The sequence below is a fragment of the Struthio camelus genome, chromosome 13, assembly GCF_040807025.1.
Source record: "Struthio camelus isolate bStrCam1 chromosome 13, bStrCam1.hap1, whole genome shotgun sequence".
In the NCBI taxonomy this organism is placed as follows: domain Eukaryota; kingdom Metazoa; phylum Chordata; class Aves; order Struthioniformes; family Struthionidae; genus Struthio; species Struthio camelus.
In genome coordinates, this window is record NC_090954.1 from 1,809,059 (window position 1) to 1,833,256 (window position 24,198).

Here is a 24,198-nt window from a genome sequence, read left to right on the forward strand (position 1 = left end):
CCGGCTGCGGTACTGAATTCCAGCACCCTCCTCGAGCTGCACCTCGCCTGCACTACTGCTCTGCCAGCAAGAAAAAAAGTTGCTCCGTTTGACCAACCCAGACTGAGTTCTGTTTTTAGTATAAGAGTCCTCCACAGTAATACTGTGAGAAACATTTTTTTAGCTTATCTGATCAAAATGCAAATCTTGATTATACATACATTGTTGGAAAAAAAAAAAAAACCCAACAGCAGAGGAGGCACTACCCTGCAAGAGCTACAGCGCGGGTTAGGGGGCTGGGGGAGGCGGGTCCCCGCACACGCTGCCGTCTGCCTTCCCCTCCATCAGCGACAGCGCCGTTTCAAAGTCCATCCAGGTCCTACCTCTTCTCTCCAAACATCCTCCTCTCCCTGACTAAGTGGTTTCAGGGGCAACCTAGCACTTTGCTTTCGGTGACATTTTTGCTCACTCTGAATGTCTTCTGCGGATGTGAAGCTTTATCTTCACTTCAGATCAACTGCCAAGTCATTTATTCTGCTTTATGGTATCTAAACTAGTTCAACTATAAGAGCCACAGCAATGAGTCACGGGCCAAGCTCCCCCCACCAGCAGGAAGGTCCCTGGAGGGGACACGGGTCTTCTTCCAGAGCACCGCGGGGCAGAAAGGCTGCCACAGCCGTGGAGGAGACCCCCAGTACGCGGGAGAGGTGCGGAGGGCCCTGCCCAGGGCTGGCTGCTGCCTTGGCACCGGCATGCTGGTAGCATCTCAGGAGCGTCACCTAGTCCAGGCCTGAACAATTCTGTCCTTGAGGACATCCCAACGGACACCTTGAGCTCATACACACAAACCCCCACACTTATCTATGACACCGCCCAGTAACTGCCGGCATGTGCCAGGAACGCCCGGAGGAGCTGAGCTTTCGCAGGGCCGTTAGCCCAGTGCTCCAGCCCTGCTGGAACAAAAAAGGCTCTCGTTTGAGCAGCTTCCTGCCTTTCTCTGAAATAATTTTTTTCCCATTAAATAACCACTATGAGCTGTTTCTCTTCCTAATATAGCAAGCTCCATTATGCTCATTGTTTGTTTGTGTTTTGTTTTAGTTCCTTCCCTACTAAAACAGCTTGAAACCCATTGTACTACCTGCCTCCCCCTCTTCACATCTCTCGCTCTGTGCCACCAGGTTTTCCTTTCAACAAAAAGCACTTAAGGAGTTATGAGATTCCTTGCACATATTTGGCTGCTGGAAGTACCTGGAACTCCCTATCCCTTGGCTTAAGCCTATAAATGCAGAAGGTTTTGAAACTCGGATCTGAACCAGCTCTTCAGTTTTTAACAGCCTTGCTGTGGATTCCATGGAACAGATACAAATATATGTCATAAGAAAGCATCTGGAGTCATTTTTAAACATAATTGAAGTATCACTTATTATTTTTTCTCTTCTGCAGATAACTTCAGGTTTCCCCAGTTTTCTGCTGAACAACTATGTTGATTAACTCCTTCTGCAGGTTTCCGAATCCTCTCCAATCCCTCCTGCTCGCACAGTGCAAGGCAAACAACGACGGGCAAGGATGGCCTCCTAGCCTTGAGGCTGGCACACACACCTTGTGATGCTTTCACTTTTTAAATGCTAATCAAAGGTTTCCATGGTAACCAGCAAGAGCAGGAAGAAGAGGAGAAATTATAGGTCAGCTCTATCATTGAAAGCAAAAAATTTATTTGACTCCTTTGCCCTGAAAAAGTTTCAAGGTGACTTAAAAGTATTGATTACTCAGGTTGCATAAAGGCAAAAAAACACGCCACAGAATAGTCCTCTATTGTATCAAAGAAAAAGCTTTTAGTCCTTTAATACCAGGCTGGATCTGAAACCCAGTGATGCTCTTAACCTCCACAGCACCTTCTGGGCAGCCTGCAGTCAGTAAGGTGCCATTCAAAGCAACGCTAGATTCCCGGTCGCATGGCGGTGCCTCCGCCCCATGGCGCCCATGGGGCACGGCGGCGATGTAGGTCAATTGGGGAGCCACGTTCCCCCTTCCTCCTACATCTCCTTTTGTACCAATTTTTATTTCAGTCACATACAGGTTTCCAGTTACTAGTCAACCAGATATGACTCAACATCACAGACACAAACAAGGAAACTTTTCTGCCACTATTAGCTTTCGGAGGAAGTGGAAAAAGGAGAGAAAAACATATCAGTCATGTACATACTTTGCCAAGTGGTTCATGAGCAAGTGCAGCATCTGCCTGTTCTTCTCTGGGAGCCGATGAACAAGGCTGTGGATCTCAGACACCCTGGACTCCTGATTCTCCAGTTCTGCAGAGGAAATCAAGGATGATTTATCCCTACTACAGGATTTTTACTATAGAGAAAAAAAAACATGCAAGCCCAAAGAGTAATACAGACAGACATCCTGGGGACCTGAGGCTCCCAGCTCTACCCAGGCACGCTGTGGACATTCATGACTGCACTTTTTCTTTTTACCCACTCCAATCAGTCGTTTTAAAAAGGAAAAAACTGATGGGCTGCAGCAACAAGCTGAAAACAGAGACCAACTGTATGAAGAGCCCGCTGTGATCAGAGAGCAGGCTGGTTGTAACTCAGATGTTTCTCTAACTTCACGGGTGGGAAGCATCACCACCTTCTTGCCCAGTGTGTTTTCAAGCACTGTAAGGATGTTCCCAGCATGCCTGGACAGAGTTTAGCATCTGGCCATCAGCCCTGGCTGGACTGCAGGTGCAGACAGGCATGCTCTCACGGCCTGAGTGGGAGCCGTTCAAGGCATCACCCTTCTCCGGTCTCTTCTACCACCACACAGCTGGGTGCCGCAGGCTGTGTGAACCCTCTTAATCCTCAGCAGAGGAAAGCAGAACAGGCGAACTGTCCTCACCGGGCCCAGCTGCAACAACCCTGCTGCAAATCTGCAGTGTTTTTGTATTTAATGCCACGAGCTGCACGTTCATGCTCCACCTGCTCCACCTTCGTTCAGACTAATGTTTCATGACGGCAACTCCCCAACGCAGCTAGCCTGGCTCGTACGGGGTTTAATGCTGGCAAGAACCCGTGGGCTGCACGGGACCCACCGCCACACCGGGACTGCCGACGCGCTCCAACGAGGAGCCACACAGCGGATTGGAGTGGCCAAGTGATCCAGGTGAGGATGTCACTGCCCCAGCTGCTCTTCCCACAGCATCAGCTGGCCACCAGCAACGTGCACGGACCAGCGCCGCCGCAGAGGGAGCAGCTGCCTGGGAATTACCTGCTCCCATATAATGCATCCTCCTAGCGTAGGTAAAGGAAAGCAGCACACACATCTCAACTACAACTGATCTAATCAAAACACCGTAAGCTTTGAATGAACAAAAGCCTCGCTCACTGGGGAGATGATGGTTGGGAAAAAAAAAAACCCAAAAAACTACACCACCAGTTACTGCCATCAGTAGTTTCTCCTCTTCCCCTGCAGCATATACGTTTCTTTCTTATCCAGTAAGTCCCAAACAACAACATGCCCCTTGGACCTCAATTCTTATTCTGCTTTCCTGGATCTATGAATAAGGACGTTAGTGGAAAGTTGTAGGGGAAAGGTTATGCTCAGTTACTTGCAAATTATGTGCCTCTTTCTGACTGACGCCATGAACATCAATAAACTCACTTGCTGCTTTGATGAAGCTTCTTTGAAACTGATACATCATGAGCGGCCCCGGAAGCATCCTACAATACAAAAAGGTAACATGAACAAAATATGCTTGAGCCAAAGAATTCACAGAATCGCAGAAACATAACTTGGCCATTGCCGTAAATTCAGCTCCATTTTTAAAAGTGCAGAACTAAGCGATAGCAACTCTGCTAATTAATTCCCCTCATCAGAAGGAATAAGAAATACTGAGGGAGCTTTGATTTATCTTCCTTTTCTAGACCACACTCAATTCATTGTCAATGTTAGCGCTCCTTCAGTAACACAGGCTGACTTTTGCTACATTAGTGAGCTTAAAAATAAATTAAAAAAAGAAACAAACCTAGTCGCAAAACTTTAGCAATCACTGTTCCCATTAAATTCCCTCTTCTTCCCTCCTACTTCCAGATCCCTTCAATGTGACATCTTGCTAAAACAGATTTAAAAGGAAAAAAAAGACTGTTTCGTATTGAATGCTGATGAAGTTTGTGGGCCTGGTAATCCTGTCTAGAGGCAGGCACACTGCAGAGCAGTGCTCAGACAGCTCTCCCCCTCCTATCCGCCAATGCACGGTCCTCTCCCGCAGCAGCTCTGCTGTCCTCATCTTCAGGACCTCTCTGGATTTGTCACTTCTCCTGAGTCCTGACCTTTCTACTCAGGGAGTAACTATTCCCGTGCTGCTGACTTTCTTCATTGCTTTGCGAACAATTCAAACTCTGGAGCAAAGGTTGCCAATCACGCAAAATTATGTAATGTTTTGTGAATTTCTAGGCTGAGATCTATGACGCTAATTATCTTCACCATCCTAATTGGATTTAGCTTCTCTCTTGCTCTCTCTCTCTCTCTCAAAAACCCAAACCAAACCAAAACACACAGAACAGCAACAGAAAGCAAAAGCCTGCAGTCACAACAGGCAGAAGCATGTCACGGATAATGAAATACTTACAGCTGCCAACAAACAGACATTTTTGAAGATAACCCACGATGATAATGGCATTAACTTTCATACAGCAATTATTACTACAGTAAAGCTTAGCACCCAGTTCTGGGTGCTATCGACCCATACCGACTGCCGCAGCCCCAGCAGAAGCGCTCTGCTCCCTGCCTGCCCCATGCTCGTTAGCTGGAAGCCCAGAGCGCAAAGCTTAGGGAACAGCGTAAATCAAGGCATGGGTGCACGAGAATGAGCTTTTGAAATTACATTTGTACGGAAACTGCATCTACCAGAGAGCTCAACATATTCCCCACGTCCCACTCAGATATGCTGGAGGGTCAAGGAAAAGGCGAGGAGAAATTCTGTAAGAGCAGTTCCTTCTGTGGTCATACGAAAGTGCTCTTGGTAAGCACCTGCAGCCGCGGGCAGTGGCGTCGCAGGCCCTGGCAGAGGACCTCCTGCAGCCGCACAACGGACCGGACACTTTCCCCCTTACCTCAGGTAGGTCTTCAGCGCACTAGTAATGGTTTTTATCTCCCACTCTGCACAGATCTCTGTTTCTGTTTCAGTGGCTGTTTTGGGATCTAAGGAAAAAGAAAAAAAGAAAAAGAGAGAGAGTGAGCCAAAGTGAAGATAAACCAGCACATACCACTCCAGCATCAGCAGAGCACAGCCAACTGCGTGGGAAGACCTTCACGTCCCATTTTATTAGCTCTTCCAAAAAACCTAATGATCTCAGGGTGATCTCCAACAGACTCTCCTGCAATTAGGCTGAATCCATGACAAGGAGGGGGACACTTGGATTCACTGGCATAGGACAAAAAAAAAAAAAAAGGGAAAAACATTGACCACGAGCAATGAGATGACAGTCTGACTTAAAGCATGACATTAAGCACGATGCAGGAGACTGGTGTTTGATGACGGTGGTGACAGAGCAGGGCAAAAACATGACACGGACCACACCAGCTGGAGACCGCCACCCAGAGCGTCGCAGCAGAACCACGCGGGCTGCCGGTCGCTCCCTGCCGCAGGGCGGCTTGACGCCCGCAGCCGCGCTGCACCTGGCTGCACCGGAGCCACCAGGGCCGCTGCCGGCGGCGGCGGTGCCCCGGCACGGCGGCGCGCTCGCCCTCGCTGGCGGCCCCGGGGACGCGTGCCATCCGCCTGGCGCTCGCTGCTCGCGGGGCTGCGAAGCTCCCGCCGGCTCGTCAACCCGAAACGCCCGCCGGCAGCGGGGCAAAAGCAAGGCAGAAGATCGGATCCAGGCATCCCTGCTCACCAAGCTGCGTTTCAGGACCTCTGCCCCGTCTCCAGGCGAAGCTTTCGCCACCGTTTCTTCACCGCCATGCACCTAATCGCACCTTTCGCCCGCCCGTAACCTCTGCCAGGCTCAACCCCGGGGCACTCGCAGCGCTGCCGGGTGCCCGCGTCTCGGCCGCGGCCCGTCGCGCTCCCCCCGTGCCCCGCCGGCAGAAAGGGGAAGGAGATGGAGACGGAGCCTCGCGCCCCGGTGGGCCCCGGCTGCGAGGCGCCGGGCAGCCGCGAGCGCCTCCCAAGGCGGCCCGGCCCCCGCCACGCTGCCCGGCCAGGCTCCCCCCGCGCTCCGGGGAAGCGCAGTTTGCGGGTCCCAGCCAAAGGCTGCTTTCATGCAGCACGAGGCAGTTCAGGGCCAGCGCTTGGGAACTCCACCGACTTCCTAAAGAGACGCAAGCCGTGACCGTGGGTCACGCTCTGTAACGGCGCGACATCTGCACGCTTTGCACCGAGACCCCGGAGGAGAGGGGCCGGGGCATCCTGAAATCACGCCACCTTCGCTCAGAGACGGGCGCAAGGGAGCGGGGCAGCTCTGCGGGCAGCCCCGGAGCGCGTCTGCGCCCGCAACCGCAGCCAGCGCCGCCCGAGCCGGCTCCCCAGGGCCCGCTGCAACGCTGCAGGCGGAGAACGAGCGCGCGCAGGCTCAAACCCCCCCCCGGCTCAGCGGGGAGCAGCGGCAGCGCGGCGCTGCTGCAGATGGGTGCACCCCGCGCCGCCGCTCCCTGCATCGGCTCGGCGGCGCCGAAGCGACCCGCACAACTGCCCCTGCGCCCTCGGGGCTCGCGCTCGGCCAGCGCGCCCACCCGGAGCGCGGGAGCCTCCGGAGCCGCTCTAGTTTCACGGCCGAATACTGCAGCAAACTTTTCTCCGTTTCCTCTGGAGCCTTCCCTTCCTTTCTGTATTTTTTTTCCCCTCCTATCTTCCCTTTCTAAAATTCCTTTGAAGCAATCAGAAAAACGTGCAGCTGCTCCGCACGATGTAAATAGGAGGCTTTGGACTAACACCACGTTCTTTCCAAACACTGATCTGAATCGACCACTGTGAGCACTGCGCTCGCAGGCATCTGGAGCTTTCTGCTTCTCCCTGGTTTCTGTAAACCACCCAACCAGATCAGGAAGCCAGACTTGTTTGCACAAAGTTCTGTAGTGAGATCAATACAGCACTATTTTTACTGATTTCCATGAAAACACCTTAACACTTTGAAAATAAAAGAGCCTTTAGGAAGGCAGTGACCGCTCCTTTCTTTGGCACTTCCAGCTGCTGAAGTCCAGCATCCAAGCGCTGCTGGGACTTGGCCGCACTTGGGAAACGAGCAGTCATCTTCAAACCGCTTCCAAGCGGATAGTGATTGAGGTGATTTTTTTTTGAATCTTTGCTGACAACGAGAACCAGCCGACGCAAAGGCTGCTATTACATCTGCAAGCGGCACTGCTGCGGGCAACTCGGACAAACAGCTCCAGGGCTCGCGGCACCAAGACTAAAGATCACGATTCCTCCTGGCCAGGAACGAGGAACGTTGTTCTGGTCGCCGCTGAAGAGGTGGGAGAAGCAGGACACGAACACCCTCCTTCCGCAGGCCCGCGTGCTTTGTTTCGCTCCGGCTTTGACGCTGCTCTGTGACTTCTCGCTGCTGCTTCAGTCCTCGCTGTCAGCAAGCGAACTGGGCTCATCTCCCAGCCACTGCGGAGCACAAATACAACTGAAGGTCTTCACTGCGAGCACAGAGCTCCAGGCACGCAGGACTTGGGCGCCCACGGATCCCACTGACACCAGTGGGAAACCTTCCAGACATTTCAGGAGAAACTGGTGTGGGCCCTACTCAGTGACAGGGAGCGCACGAAGCCCCTCGAGGGCTTGCGGCAGGATGCACAGAGCCGCTGCAGACAGAGCAACCACCAGCGCCAAGGCTGACTCGGGTACAGCTGCCGACACCATATGGTCCCAGGGGTTCGACTCAGTGGGTATTTTTCTATTCGCAGGCATATATAAAGTGCTTTTGAATTTTAAAGCAATAGGTAAACATAGCATAATTTTAAAACTAATTAAAAGAATGCACTGAATAAGAGTTAGGATCTCCCTTAGGGCAAAGGGCTTATTTTAATTTAAAAAAAAAAAAAAAGTCAAGAGAAGCTCTTGAAAAAGTAAACATTTAAAAAATGTATATTCACACACGTCTCTCACATTAATCACACAAATGAACACCATCCTTCCTTCTCAATGCCAAGGCAACTTCCCATTGCAATGTTAATAGGTTAAAGTCAAACCTGGCATAGCAAAAAATATACATATATACACACACACACACACACATATATATTTTTTAACTTTTTAACAGCAAAGCCTTCACTGAAGTTGAGCAAACAACTCCAGACTGGAGGTCTTTTCCAAACCACATCCAGAAGTTTTTAGGCATGCTGAACGAAATCCTGCTTGAAATTCTACGGTCGGTCGCATGCAAAGGCTCAGAGCAGATAATCAGCTCTCCTTGACCTTCAGATTTATGAGTCTGCAAATGGTTAGCCTGGTAGGTCACAGATGCAGCATCTGTCTTCCAAGCTGAAGAGGGACACTGCTAGCTCCCCAGGCCGGCGGCTATCTTTACACAAGGACAAGTTTTCACGTGAACTGGTGCAAAACGTGAAACAGCGCCCATAAGAGTAAGGAGGCATTCCGCAGGCCACATTGGGTTTTAACCCTGAAGTTGCTTATCGCTGTGAATTACTAACACGACGTCTCTCAGCAGGTACAGAAAAGGTTACAAGCGAGAGGGCAGGGGGAAACATAACTTCCCTAAACCTTTCCCTGCAGCGGAGACTGCAGCAAGCATTTTGCTCTGCCCCCGACGCTGCCAGCCGCTGGAGCATCTCTCCCGTGTCCGTCTGCCACGAGCTCGTTCTGCGCGGCCACAAACGGCAGCGGGACAGCGCTGCCCGCGCTCCGCCGGGGCGAAGGGACTTCCCGCGACGCCTCGCACAGGCCACGTCTGAAGGAAGAGGGCAGCTGCAGCTCTCCAGGTTTCAGCCGAGAAGAAACACGAGTGTGCTTTTTTACGGCGTGGTCTACGCAGAAATTTGGGGGGTGGGCAGGGGGAGGATTGTTTCCAAACGAGGAAAAAAATAAAGGGATTTGTTCTGCTCATTTGTTTTTTCTGGAGGCAACTGCAGTGGCAGCTGGGGGTGCGAGGCCTCACTCACCCTGTCCGTCTGTCCGGCCGGCCGCTCCGGTTTCTGTGGGAACCTCCTCACCAGTTGCCCCCCGGAAAGGGGAACACGGCGCTCGCTCCCGCCCGCTCTTGGGTCGCTGGAGAGATTTCGAAAACAGCCGTAAGACAAAAATCGATGATAACAGCTATTGGCCATAGGAAGCCTCGCTCAGCACCCCTCACTGCTCTGTCCCCTGGGAAGCAGGGACAAGGTCGCATCAAATGCTATAATCACAGAGTCACAGAGGGGTTGAGGGTGGCAGGGACCTCTGCAGATCATCCAGTCCCTGCCCCTGCTCAAGCAGGGTGGCCCGGACACGCTGCCCGACGCCTCTCAGCGAGGAGCTCCAGCGGCAGACCTGCGCGCTGCCCCGGCTGCAGCCACCCGGACAACAAGCCCCCTCGCAGAGCGCTCCAGCCGGGAAGCATCTGTTCATTTCTCGGGTTTTGTCCTCGTATTTACGGTACGTGGTGAGGGCATGGGGTAGAGAAAGGCAACTTATCCTCTCACCCAGAGGACCTGCCTCTCACAAGCTTTGGTAGGAGGCCGCTCTGGCCCGTTTCACCTGGAGTTTCGGCAAAGGCGAACCGTTCTGCCGAAGCCACGAGCCGGGCTAGCTGCGACCCGCAGAGCTGCTGCCCGCCCGCCCGCCCGCCCGCCGCGCTTCCCCGTCCCTCGCGGCCGAGCATGCAGCGCAGCCTCCCGCTGCAGAACCGCGTCATGCCAAAGGCCTTCACGGCAGTGTCACTTACAGCAGCCACCGCTCGCTGAAACTTGATCTTTTTGCCATTTAAACTGTATGCGAGTCATTAACACTGCCCACATTCATTTCTAAATATAAGGGAAATCTGAAGTTGTAAGCAAAATTTGGCTTCTTAGTTCATGGGCTTTTGCTCCAAACAGTGAACGTTTAAGCAGAACGGTGCTTCTACTCTCAAGGCATCAAATCCTCAAGGGGCAGGAGCGAACGAAAGGGGATTTGACAGTTGACACGTTTCAGTTCGACGCTTACGATACAGACAGCCTGAACGCTGGAATTGTACAAAGGTGATTTAATCGCCTATGATTCTGAGAAAGACCTGGAGACGGGTTTGCAAAGACGCTTGCTGGCTCCACCTGGCCAGCACGGCGGCAGCAGCCCTCCCGGGAAGCGCCAGCACGCGGCTGGACTCTCAGCACCAACAGCTAATGAAGACACGCCAGGACAAAGAAAAACCACGAACTATATATCACCACATTATGAGACACAGGGTCGACAGCTGAGTTGCTTCAGTCACTGAGAAGATAATGGACTCTGGATGGTGTCCAAAACTGTGAATTCCCCCCCAGCTCCAGAGAGCTCTTAAAACAGGCAAGTTTTGCCATCTGTCACAGCCTAGAACCTCAAACCCAAACTGACAAAATCGCAAATGTACCCACGGGGACAGATTATGCCCTTGCACGAAGAAAGTAAGTTCAGCTGCTCTGCTAGCTCTTGAGATGATACACAGCGGTATAAAAAGCAGAAGCAGACGACCTGCCATAACAGTCCTGACTGTTGAGCGAGGCACCCAATCCCCAGCCTATTTTTATCAGTGGCAGCGCTGCTCTTTAACTGATGCTCTAACGCAATAGTGCCAAATGTGTGCACCATGCGACAGGTCTGGCTTATCTGCTGTACTCAGTGGCTAGCAGGACATATTCACATGCTCCAGAACCTATGCCAAACTCTTATTAATAAAAGAAAGTCAGCCACTAGCTCTTGTGACTGCAGAGAACTTTCCAAATGCCAGTGCATAACTGATGCAGAGATGTCCCCTTGCGTCAGCCAGGAGTCTGACACAGTGATTTAGAGCATTACCCTTCTGCTTCCTAATAGTCTCATTGGATTATCAATTTTACATAGGTTAATGCTGACAACTGTAACAACCACCAGGGGCTTTATCCAATGAACATTTTAATGGTGGGGAAAGATTGGGGAATTGGAAGCGGAGAGGGAAAGAGACTGAAAGGGAAACATAATAGACTAAAACTTGTTGCAAGGAGAAAGGAGCACAGGCACTTTGTGCAGGCAAGGAAAAGGAAGTTAAATAGGGAAGGGACGCTAATAAGCAAATGGGAAAAGAGAGGAAAAGAAAGAGCAGCACAGACGTCACTCATTTGTCCCATTAAGCAACAAACACGCTCAGAAGGGTGCTAACAAATAATCAAGCATTTGTTTCCTAATTACTGCACCTAATTCATAGGGGACTTTGCCAAGTCTGACAAGCATGAGACAGGACTGGAGAAGTCCAGCTGCTCTTGCTTTAACTCAGCAATTGAGAACTTTCTCAAAATTGATCTTTAAATGTGTTACGCATGTCTAGATGGACAAACTTTCCAAAGGGGGCATTTCAAACAATAAACAACGTAATGAAAGTATGAACAGGAGCCAGATTTGACGCAGGACAGCTAATGCCATTCCAGTACGCAGAGGGTTACCTTGCTGGGAGTCGGCGTGGGAACTTCCTCCCGGCACACGTCCACGCTGGATCCAGAGGGCTGGGCCGGACCGGGGTGGGCCGGGGGGCAGGCGCTCACACAAGCGGCCGGGCATCTTCCACATCCTACTGCTCTTCAGCAGAAACGTGTCCACCTGACCCCTAATTTTTTTGATTACTCTTGTCACTGATTCCTTCCCAGCATGGCAGAAGAGAGCTGATACAGAGAGTCCAACGTGGTCGTGGGTCACGGCATTAAGGCTACAGCTGTGGCTGGACTCAGAGGAGTGCCCGGTGCAGCTGGGTGCTGCAAGACCCACGCACGCCGGCAGTGGGGGATGGAGCTAGGAGATGCAAAGGCCTCCCTGTCAGTTCAGAGGTCTGTGTGGCCACATATAGCTAGAGCTAACTTTAGTATCAGCCTTTACTGCAGACCAGGGCGTAAGGGGGAGGGTAAGTTTTGCTGGACTGGACAAGGCCCGGAGGGGTAGCAAAAAGACTGGAGGCACGAGGTGGGAATGACTTGTGTTTATTTTCAGTCAGGTATAGCCACCAGGCTATAGGTAAGACAGAAGTTAGGCTGCGGGTCAGGCTATTGCACGTTCTGCAACGCAGACTAACAAGCACGATCCCACGTATGGCTTTGCAAGGGTGATGGAAACAACACCAACAAGGAACGCTCCCAAGAGAAGTCATCAGCCACAACTGTCCCAAACCTACCCAGCACCAGGACCAACTACCAGCTCACTGACGATCACTGACCTGTTTGCTCCTGCATGGATCGGTGCCCAAATCAGGCCCAAGGGAAGGCTAGCTAGAGCAACAAGGCACTCGTGGCAAGCACCACATCCTCTCTCCTGCCATCGCATCAGCTAACAGAGGTGGGGAGAGGCTGCCGAGGGCTGCTGGGCAGCCGCAGCATGGCTGCGCATCACCACCAGCACCCAGAAGAGCGCTACGAGCAGGCTCACTGCTCAGCGCCAACCTCTGCCATCGGTGACCTGACACAACCTCTCCTCCCGAGCACCCAGAACCGCAGGATCCGCTGCCTCAGGTCTCAGGCTTGAGGAAAACACGTTTCAAAAGTCTGAGCAAGACTGCATTAAAACAGGCACAAAGAAGTCCAAGGGGAAAGTAACAAGAGCCACAGGCAGCATGCAACAAAGCAAGAAAATAATTAAAAAGTACTCTTGAAACAATGTGGCAGGTATGAGACTAAAAACGACAGCTTTCACCTATTTCTTTGAAGACTTTAGTTCGCATTCAGGAAGGCTGCCAAGACTGCTGCACATCTGAGCAGGACACCAGTAAGTGCACCAGAAGACTTCGTAAAGGTAACGTCCCACATGAGTCCTACCTTTGCAACCTGTCAGTGGTGTCCTGCAGCCTCCTGGCCTCTAGCAGGTTGTGGTCCTAAGAGCACATTCGCCATGATGAGGTACCGAGACAAGAGTCTCCATTCTTGGGCTGGTAAGACTTCAGAGCAGCACAATCAAGTATACTTGCCTTTAATGTAATATGAAATACTTACCCATTAGTATACTCAACAGCTTTTGAACTCTAGAGTTTACTCCAACGATTCGGTAGAGCCCTTGCTCATTGATCCCTGGGAAAAATAAAGAGTTTATTAGGAATATGTCAAAAGAAATACTAACATTTCTTTCATTTCTTTGGCCCCTCTAAATAGCAGCAACAATTAAAGCCTCTCACCAGCTGCGTACAAACTCTCATTCCAGCTGTTATAGAAGAGGGTAAAATTTGGTTTTGATGTCAGAGCTTTCATGTACTCATTAAAAGTATTGCCCCCCAATTAGCTCAGGAAGCAAAGACATAAGCACACATTTTGACCACACCGCTCATCAGTGAGGGAGTGTGGCTGTACCGTGAAGGATCTGCACTTAACACTGAATGGCAGCTCTGGAAAAATTTATTATGCTAGAGTTCTTCAGGTTGAGGTCTGAGCTTTCTGTGCGTTCTGCATACAGGGCCTGGAACAACGAGGCCTTGAACGAAACTATATTATTATTCTTATAACTCCATAAATGACAAAAAGTCTAGACCTCCTTGCTACAGCAGAAAACAGCCAGAGGACTTAAACAGTGACAGAAGCCCTCTTTCCACCAAAGCATCCTCGAGTTAGGTGTGCCAAACCTTACACCTCAAGCTTTCTCAATTTTCCCTAGTAATTGCCTTTGCCTTATTTGCTTCCTGGTCTCATCTATCCCTTTGTTTCTTTGTATTTGTTTGTTTGTTCCCGTATGGCTTTTAAACCATGACCTGGATGTTACAGAAACTTGTGAATAGCATGAAAATCTCAAAATATACTTCATGTGGGAAGCTGCAAACGCCCAGTAACCACTGTGTCTCCCTTTACTCTCCACAGCAGCTTCTGCACTGCTGCAAGTATTACAGGGGAAACACCAAGTTTAGGTAGCCCATATCACATATTATACTATCTATGGGTAGGAAGAAGACCCCAGTGAAAGAACACGGACAGAAATACTGCCAATTCAGATGTTTACTCAACCAAAGGCTGCCTGTGAGGCCTATTTCTTACCCATTTATATAATCACAGACAACAGTTCTCTCAGAAACGACGCGAGAACAAGACCCATATTTCACTGTGAGGTGGCTCGGATGCTAACAAGATAGCCCATCTGTCTATAAATAGCCTCCACAAGGAATTTAGGGGAAGGATTGAAATACACGTCTATTTACTACCCCATACGAGAGGAAGTGCTTTGCATAAATATCACACTAAGGCATGCTCAGATGAAGCCTGCAACTTCATTCCTTTCCCCTCATTTTGAGCATCCAGTGCATAATTTCCTAATTTAAGTCTGTTTCTGATGTTTGTTTAACCACTGCTAACCTAGGCCACATGACTAATGCAAGTTTCAGCAAAGGCATTTGTGCGAGCTTACTACAGTGGTTATCAGATGTGGGTCTCTGAGGGTTAATGAATCATTTTTGTTCATGAAAAGAGCAGGTAAGCAATTGCTACGTTAGGAACAGATGCGAGGCCTTCCCCAAAAACAAGACCATCTGGTGAACTGCTCTACCTCTTGTTTCAACAGCATGTATGCATTTCTTGATAATGCTGAAGCCGATATTATCCAACTGGGCAGCTGAAAGGAAAGAGAAAAAAGAGAACTGATAAGCGCCTAGCACAGGGAGGGTTTCCCACTGAGCGCGCCATTCATCCAGCAGTCATCGCTCACATTCAAAGCAATATCGGATCGCTGTTCGAAACGATGAGGGGAGGAAGGAACAGGGGACAAATTAGGTGTTGGTGGAAGAAAGGCACTCGTACGCTCGTTTGTACCAGGTATAATGCCGGCAGTGCAGAGCAGCAGCACGTCATCTCAGCCTCCACATCTCTCTGAACTGCCGCCTCCCACGCCTCTGCCTCCATGTCCTTACTGACCAGCAGTGCCCCGGCTACATGAAGATTTAAGCCCACAGTTGGTCAAAATATTAATTTAGGATCAAGGGGAGACAACCTGAAGAAAGCTTTGCCTGGGGAGTTGGTACTAGGTTGCTCAGAGAAAGAATAGTTACATATATTTTTGTCCTTGAACACTACACAAGCCAACTTGCTTGATCTGAATACCAGATAATTCCTATAAATCCTTTAAAATCTCCACCCAGTTAATCAAACCATCATTGCTGCCGGAAAGAGGGCTTCATCTCGAGGTCATCTCCATCTGTGCCACACACAGGGCTGCCAGTACATTTGGATTATGTGATTGACTTCCCAGGGGGAAGCCGGGCAGAGGCTTTCTGGTTGCTTGGGTTTCTTGTTGCTTTTGAGTGTTTTTGTGGAAACGCCTTTTTTTTTTCCAAGAACAAACCATATGACAGGTTAGAGCACTGAAAAGTGCCATGGGGAAAGGGCTGGGAAAATGGAAAGATAACCAAAAAGAATTGGGAAAGAAAAGACTGGAAAAGAGGAGATGAATACGAGCAGCAGTAGCTTGCTGTGAAGGAAGACGGCGTAAGGAAGCAGAAGGCGAAAACGTGGAGGTAAGAACATGGCACAAAGAGGAAAGAAGGGATGTGGCCACGGAAGAGAGCAAGAGCGAGCAGGAGATGGCAACGTATTCCAGGCTGAATCTCTTCCGAGAGCAGCCCCATGTGTCCGGGCGGGCACGGACCTGTCCGTGGTGCGCGAGCCAGCCCCAGCCCTCGGGCAGGCCAGTGCCACTGCCCTCCCTAGGTGTTTACGCCCTGCAGGACACTTCAAATAAATACTGCTGCCTCCCAGGTGATAAAAACACCCAACTGTACAATACTGTCTCAAGAACGATACACAAAACATCCATTTTACCCCTTCTCCTATACAGACGTGCATAGCTCAAGAACAGACCCTCCTTTTATTAGCACAAAGGAAATATATATTGGGTGCAAATTAGGATGTCCTGAAGGCAGCTGACTCTGTCCAAGAGCAAGATCCAAAACATTCACGTTAGTGGAATGTAAGACTCAATTAACTCAAGCCGTTGCAGGCTTTCAAATTTAATTTAAAGGGGTTACTAATATGTGGATTCAAATACCTGCTGGAATATCCCTTAGTCAGCCTTCCACTGCTACGGGGGAAACACTGCCCGCAGTCAGCTGTTTGTTACGGGAAATTACTTCCTCCGCATGTAAAGGTTTGGGAAACCTTTGCTATGGTAGAAGTCGTGCAAAGTCGTCCAGGACTTCGGGACGGCCTGGGAGCCTCGCCCCAGAGGAGGGACGACGTGGCGGGCAGAGCCCACCTCCCCCAGGCTGAGTCGCGCAGCCTGCAGCGAACTGCCGGCGCTCGAGCTGGCCAGACCACGTCTGCCCGCGCTGCGAGCACCCCTCCAGCTGCAGCACGGATTATAAACGCCAGGAGGAACACGTTCCTAACTTTACCAGAGACTTGGGAAAAGTCATCAAACCTCTCGGGATCCCCTACTTGTAAAATGGAAGGTGCACTTTTTCCCCCCGAAGCGTCTGACAGAAGGCTCGTATAACATTTTCAAGATTTTGAACTCCGGAAGGCAGAGAAGGTATAGTATTATCTTAAAAGCAGATGACTTTATGTACTTCTGTGCAAACACCAGGGAATGCTAGGTTGCAAGAGACACAAAACAGCTTTCTGTCTACAGCACAAGAGGGGCAGATCCAACACCCGGGGCCGGCAGTGCCCTCACAGCAAGCCACAGGCAATTTTATTCCTTCGCATCCTCCCTGTTCACGTTGTTTATTTAAACATACTAGATTCATTGCTGGTGCATGTTAAGCCACCAGTTCACTGGCAGTCTCTAGCTTGCATGGTGCAGTCTCGTACTAATCATTTGTTTTCAAGGTCTCTGCTGCTATTGGTACTTGCATGACGAATGGCAGAAGAACCTGAAACAGCACAGCAGCTCTATTATATTTTTCTGGGCAAGTATACTGAAGCCCTACGCCAACATAAGCAGTCAAGTTACAAGATGCTTGTACTATAGGATATATCCCCAAGTCCTACAGGTCGCGCTAAGCTCCTTGTGGATCCCTCAACACAGCTCCAACTTTTCTCCAGGCACAGACACAACATAAAATTAATGGACCATTAATCATTGGGACAGATCCAGGGACCCCAGACCATCGGAAAACACAAGCCCTGGGATACTTGAGAAGCAGGAAACCATGGTGTAGAAACACTTTTGTACAGACTAACCCAGTTCAGCAGGTCTTTTCAGCTTTGCTTAGTGCTAGCCCTAACCTTGAAGTTCCAGTATCCCTGTAGAGCATTGCCCACCCATACGGTTCATTATTTCAGGCTCTCTATCATGCACTTTTAAGTGCCAACTGTTTCTGCTAACCTACAGTTTTCACTCAGTTCCTAGCATGTTTGAATTTGAGAACACGACACTTACAAATCTATGTCCTTCTCCACAATTTACTCCCACTGCCAAGCTCACTACTCCAGCTCTGAGTAAGAGCTTAAAACCACACCTTTCGGCAGGGCTCGGTAGCAGCCGAGCAAAGAAACAGGAGCAGCCTCTCCGGATGGAAGTGACCGAACATAATCCTCCCAAGTAGATGAATAAGCTCTTCAACTCGTTGCTGAGCTCTGGATCAGGAAAGGTCAGGGATTTATTTGCAGTAGTTATATCCAGAAATAATATCTGATTAAATATCCAAACTGCCTTTATTCATCCTTAAATTTAACTTTTAATGAGCATCATAAAAGCTTGATTTCCCCTCTCGCAGAAGAAGCTTCTCTGTATCTCATTCATTTACCCAATGATTCAGTTCAGCAACAGCACAGATCAAAGCCGGATTTGAATCTGCTACTGTCCTGATCCTTATGCTTGCTCCACCCCCGCCAGCAGCAAACGGGTCTCTAGCCCTGTGCTTTGATTCAGCAGCTTAGTCCCCGTGTAGCGTCCGTTCGGTAACGTCTACGGGTCAGAAGTGACGGGAAAGGGAAGGGACGACAGCTTGCCTTTTGGGGCTAGAGAGAGCAACGCTGCGTGATCGCGGCCGCAGGAAGCGCGGGGTGCGCAGTCCCGCAGCATCAGCCAGACCCAGTCTAGCCTCGTTGGCCCCATCCCCTTTCACTCTCTCCTCCTTGCCCTGGCAGTAGGACTAGTGCCGTGAAATGGTTCAGTGAGCTGATCTGGCTGGAGGAAAAAAAAACAAAAACAAAAACAAAAACTTACCAAAGTAAAAGCAGCAAGCCTTCAGCCAGCTGATCTCAGTGAGGGCTAAGGGTGGCGCGAGGTGGGAGCAGGAGTGCGTGTGCGGGAGAGGACGGCACCCCGCGCTCGGCTGGTTGCAACCGTGCGCAGCCGCTGCCTGCAGCCAGCCGCGCTCGGGGAACGAGAGCAGAAAGCAGCAGGGAAGAGCAAACCCTCAGAGCTGCCACCAAAGAGCATGGCCACTATGCTTCTCACTTCTTCACAGCTGCCATTTCTAATCCCCATCTGAGATGTTTAAAATGGCTTCTCAGTCATAACAGAGAGTGGATTTACAGTCTTTTCTAGCAGGGACACTATGTTTCTCTGTTCACGCATTCAAGCATGCAGCAGGGGCAAGGCCTCCAACCCGACCTCCTGCCTTTCCCCTCTCTCCCTCAGGCGCTCCCTCCTCGGGAGGAGATGCCGAACGAGCAGCTGCAGCCCAAGATGCACGTCACGGGCTCCCCATACAAAAGCCGCATTTCAATGCACAACTGAGACGCGGTACTCATACTATATCAGAGAAATATTTTAGATCAGCAAAGGTGACACACTTTGCCCGTATTCCAGCTACTGCGTGCACACACATACTTATCAGACTGTCATGTAAGTACCGAATTTCTAGTGCTCCTGAGCTGGTCTCATCGTATTCCGTTTTTGACTAATAGATTATACCTATTTAATCCATTAATTCCTTTGCTTTACGCAGATATAGCATATCAGTGTGGGCAAGAGGAAAGACGACTGAATCACCTCTGTTCGGTCTCAGGCAACCTTGCTGACTCCAGATGTGCAAGCATCAGTCATTGTAACACAAGGTCAAAACTGGCTCTTCTGCATGCCCCATTATACATCTTCGGGCTGTGGAGTGAAGTGCCAGGATTATTATCGCTATGAACTACTTCAAAGAGCATTATGGTATTAAGAGCCACAGAGGGAGGGAGAAACCAAGAAGTGGAGACCAGGAAGAAATGAGTAGCTTCATCTTATTGCAAGTCTCGAACTACCAGTGAGCTGCCCAGATGCTAGGAATGAAGAGCCCTGGGGAAGGATCGTGGGCTACCCTGTAACCAGGCCGGCAAGACAAGCAGAGACATAGAGCAGAGTGTCAAGAAACTGAAGGTCTATGAAGAGTTTATGAAAATAAAGACATTTTTCAGTGGGGTCCTGAAGTAAATAGGGAATCAAGTCGGTACGAAAAAAAGATGGAAACATCGTGCTGAGGGGAAGGAAGAAAGGGGTTCTTCTGTGCTTGTCCATGCAACACGCACAAGAGCCTGGAGGATTTATTTTCAGAGAGCAGGGCAGGTCCTCTTGGGTTGCTCACTAGTGCATCAAAATTCATTTAGTTCTAGCAGTTCACTGATACTCGTTCCCACACACCCTGCCACTCTGCACTACTTCCTCCTCACTCCTAAAGAAGATTAAGATAAATCACCTTGTAGGCTGATGGCCATCTGGCCGCACAGCAGGATGTAAAATCCAAGAGCTCCTGTAAAATTAGATAGTGGCCAAAAAGCAGACCTCACTACAGTACTCTGAGTCTCTTTCAGACTAATATAAGTAAGAGCAGGAAACAGAGTTCTATAGGTTTTAAGGGTCAGGAATTGCATCCGGACTCATTTCAATTTCATTCATTTCAAGTCCTTATAGGAAGCTTCTGTGTCAAAGACTGGGTGGCAAAAAGCCAGGCTCAGAATCAATTTTAAGTGTAGCTGGTGAGGCAAGCAGCTCACTACAGACATGCTTTTAATGAGCACTAAAACACAGTCAGATGTTTGAACACAGCAGCAGCGGCTCTAGTCAGAGCACTATGTGAAAATAATTGCTACCAGACAACGCAGGAATACCGTTATGTAAGCAACTTTCATCGGAGGGCCCCAACGCACTCCGCAAAACACGGGCAGGGTCTGTAAGGCAGGAAAGAAGAACGATTCTTATTTCTAAGATGGACCATCAGAATGGAAAAGATGCTGAAAGATGAGCAACTTCGCCAAAGCCCTCTCAGCTGATCAAACCCTGACTTCTTTCTTGTGTAGGGAAGGTGAACAGGAAGAAACTTGGCATTTGGTGCCTTCAAAGTTTCACTGCACTTTGCAAAACACAGAGCTGCAGCGTGGGCTGCAGTTAGAGCGAGCAGGGAAGCAACGGGCTCCCCGGGCGCTGGGGGAGCCCGGCCGGCCGGGGCAGCACAGGGGAGCTGCTGGTGCGCAGCCTCCTCCCCGTGCAAACGGCCTGCAGGCTCCGCGCCCGGCGCCCCAGACGTCCGGCTGTGGCCTCCCGTCGCTCCCAGCCCGGCACAGCATCGTTGCTCCTTTCCTGTTGCTGTGCCAACGAGCTGCTAGGAGACACGGCTGTTAGGAGAAGTCCTGCGTGGCGGTGTCAGACGCTTCCCCGCCGCAGGGGCAGAGCCGGTTTGTGCTGCAACAGGCTCCAGGCTGCAAACGGCACCGCGTCGGGCGGCACGGCGGAAACCCAGCCTTCCCTCTGCACTCTCAGTAGGGATTCTCAGAGGCTTTGCCAATGCGGGACACCAAATCAACCAATTCAGAGGTTGGCTCCAGCAATGCAGACAGCACTAACCGCACATCTTAGCAGAGATGCAAAAATAAAGTCAGCTGCATTGCTTAGCCCACCCGTCGCCTGCCTGCCAGGGACGGACCCGGAGGCAGACGCTGGCTCCCCCCGCTCCGTGTCAGAGCTAACGGCTCAGCCTCCAAAGGGAGTGCGAAATTCCCTCCGGCGGGTACACCCAGCTCAGATTCAGCCCGGGAAAACGCGCTATTTACATGCCAGGATTCCCCAGCAAAAAGGGCCGTGACCTGTCCAGAGCAGCCTCATCCTGATGCCCCGATGGCAAGGGCTGTATGGGGCGCACGGTGGCCGCACATGAGCCCTAGGGCCAGCCAACAGCCGCAGCTCGGCCACCAAGAGCCACAGTGACCCAGAGAGCCTTTACCTAAGGAAACCCTGAGCAGGCACGCAGGAGCCCTGCCATGGCATCCACTGCACGCCAAACAGCTGAAGACGGGGATTAGAAAGCACAAATGGCCACGGGAAAGCCACAGACATGTTCGACTCGATCTCTTACCGCTTCTAAAAGAGCTGCAGCTGTTTTGCAGTGGGGCTCCCAGGCAAGTCACTGGCCCCATGAGGATTTCTGGCTGACCGTACGTGAGACGGGACGGTCACGGTCGGACCAGTGTTTCTTTCAGAAGCAGTAATTGCTTCGCCAGTCCCAAATGTTTTTCCTGCTTTCGCACACACCCTCAATAAAGTTTACAAAACAGTTATTTTAACCAGTTTCTTGATCTCGATCACCACATACTGCCCTGGTGCAACACAGATTGGGAACACGCACATTGGTGATGATTAACGGCTAGACGAGGAGAGCGTTGAGCAAGCTCTGGCCTCTGTCCCTCCAAAACCTCACCTTGCCCTGCTGTAAAACGGAGAGAAAATCAAGCTGTTCTGATTCAGGTTCAACACTCGGCTACTAGCCATACAATCCTTCGCAAGTATGAAGCATAATTTCTAATGCTAGGAGCACCATTTGGATTGCACAAAATCAAAAGGAATAGCTATAGGATAAGATCTATATGCAGCTGATAACGTGGAAAATCTGGAAGGAAAGGAGAGGCCACATCAGCGAGGGCAGAAACGAGGAAGAGACAGTTTTGCAGAACAACTGAAATTGGGTGCAAAGAACATTATCTGTAAATTACACCTATTATTGTGAGGAAAAAATGCTTCTAGTCAAGAAGAAAACATCCTGTCTGAGACAGGATACAAATGAACTATTGATTAACCGTAAACCCGGGCTGGGCTCCTGTGTGACCAAGGACTTTGGGGGGAGGAGGGAAGGGATCAGCATTTGGAGTACTGCAATTATGGCAATTCAGGCCTTTTGGGAAATGGCTCAATTAAGCATTTTGAAACATAGGACACGAGAGCTGGGACCAGGTGCAAACATTACTCCATGAAGAGCAACAAGTGCTTTCTTGACTCCAGTCCTTGATTGCCCCAACTATAATAAAAACAGCCTGTTTTAGGGGCTCTTGTTGAGTACCCTGGCTGGGCAGAACCTCGCCAATCTTTACATTATTGCTGCAGTTCCCCCTTGGAAAAGGAGAGCTGGTCCTCTGAATTCCTCCCTCGCAGGACTGAGCTGGGGAACACACCAGACTTCTCTTTTTTGTGGTTCCAAAGTGAGAATTTGTTGGCCCGGGACACCCACCCTGGTTTGAAGCAATGACCCAGCTCCCCTTTCCCGGCACGCTTCGCGACCTCGGAGGCACGCCAAGCCTCCCGCAGCGGGCAGCGGGCTCTGCGCCGCCCCGACGTGCCCTCGCGCGATCCCTGCCCCAGCCCTTCCCGTAGCCTCGGCACTCTCCATGCGTTCGTGGGAAAGCCCAGCCGCAGCTCGCAATCTGCGAGTTACCCAGTGCAGCCGCCTTCTGGAGGGATAAGATCATGCTTAAAAAATAATACTTACTGCCTTCGCTTTGGTTGTCCTTGTTCGAGTTGTAGACCTGGAAAACACAAGAAGAAAGTCTTATGAAGACCCTGCCTCTGCTTGTGAAGCGGCTGCTGATGCATCTCGCGGTGAACCCCCACTGGTGACAGCTTCCAGGGGACTCTGTGGTCTTTGGGGACCTCGCTGAAAAGGTCACAGAAGACTTCCACATTCAGAAAGCCAGGTTTTCACAGTTCTGCAGTTTTATTAGAATAGCAACTAGAATAGTTTCTGGAAGGAGAGAACACAAAAGAGACTAAGGACAGAAACTCCAAGAGCTTTTAAACAGAACAAGGGACGGGCACTCTTCTCCTCCACTCTCTTCTCATGGAGAAGCATATAAAGCAAACAAACTAAGAGCGAGGCAGGTAATTCCTATTACATCTTATTAGCATTGTAATAACATCTGGTAGGTGCTGTTGAGGCAAGGAGTAGGAAGCTATCCCCACTCAGAAGAACTTACAGCCTGAATAAACAGGACAGGCAAAGAGTAAGAGAGGGGAAAAAATCATTAATTTGCAGAGGATCTGAAACGCAGCAGGATTCGGCAACGTCCCGACACAGCCTGCAACAGGGCCACTTTCCCAGCCAACATTGTGACTTAAACCCGAGACTCTCCTACCTTCAAATGTTGGTGCTCTTCCTCCTGCCCACACCACTTTTACAACTTGGCTACCTTAGGTTAAAGCAACTGTTTCAGTAGATCAAATAAAAGGGAAAAGAGCAATGGCAGAAGCTTTTAATCACAGTTTAAGCACAATTTAAAAACACAGCATAAGAAAAACTGTGGCTGTAAGGAGACCAGCCTTCAAACGTGTTGTATTTCACTTACTCAAAAGACTAATACGATTTAAAGAAATCCTTTTAACTTATCAAGCCAGAGCCTGGGTAGAAATACACGTACAGTGGCACTTCACTGTCATCCTAAGATGGAGCTGAGTGCGGCAGCATCCATTAAAACAGGAAAAAACGTGTCTGTACGCTGGTAAACAAAGCAAGCCGCGTGCACACCCTTCCTCTCCACGGGAACAAAGCTGGGAGCCCCCTTTCGCAGGAGCCCGAGACACGGAGCGCTGATTTAATCACATGCTACGTCCAGAAATAGCAAGTGGGGAAGGCACGTTTCCAAAGACAATGTTGATAGCAACGCACCAGCCAGCAGCAACCGCCACAGCGGAGGGAAACGGGGAGGAAGAGAGGCTCTAATCTGCAATGGGGCATGCGAGCGCCTCCCAGCCTCTCCCACCTCTCCCAGGCTGCCCACGCAGGACAGCGGCATTACGGATAAAGAGATTCACGGGCCTGCCTCTGGGCACGGAGGAGGTCTGTGTGCTTCTGGGGGGGTTTACCGCTACCGGGCTTTTCCCAGGAGCTCCAACAAAACGGCAAGGCCCAGGAAGTTAATAAATAGCGCAATTTCTTCAAAGGA

General features: G+C 50.4%; 1 protein-coding gene across 6 annotated transcripts in view; it reads right to left on the reverse strand.

The window, feature by feature from the left end:
- ARHGAP26 (Rho GTPase activating protein 26) overlaps positions 1-24,198 on the reverse strand; it is a 190,764-nt gene that overhangs the window by 68,937 nt on the left and 97,629 nt on the right. For all 6 annotated transcript variants that reach the window (XR_011143861.1, XR_011143862.1, XR_011143860.1 and 3 more), the window contains exons 12-17: positions 22,749-22,785; positions 14,618-14,683; positions 13,087-13,161; positions 5,076-5,163; positions 3,625-3,683; positions 2,183-2,288 (exon numbers count right to left, since the gene is read on the reverse strand). Coding sequence is in view for 3 of the 6 variants with exons in the window: in XM_068959244.1 (XP_068815345.1) it covers positions 2,183-2,288; positions 3,625-3,683; positions 5,076-5,163; positions 13,087-13,161; positions 14,618-14,683; positions 22,749-22,785 (431 nt within the window). In the remaining 3 variants the exon portion in view is untranslated. The remainder of the gene's footprint in view (positions 1-2,182; positions 2,289-3,624; positions 3,684-5,075; positions 5,164-13,086; positions 13,162-14,617; positions 14,684-22,748; positions 22,786-24,198) is intronic.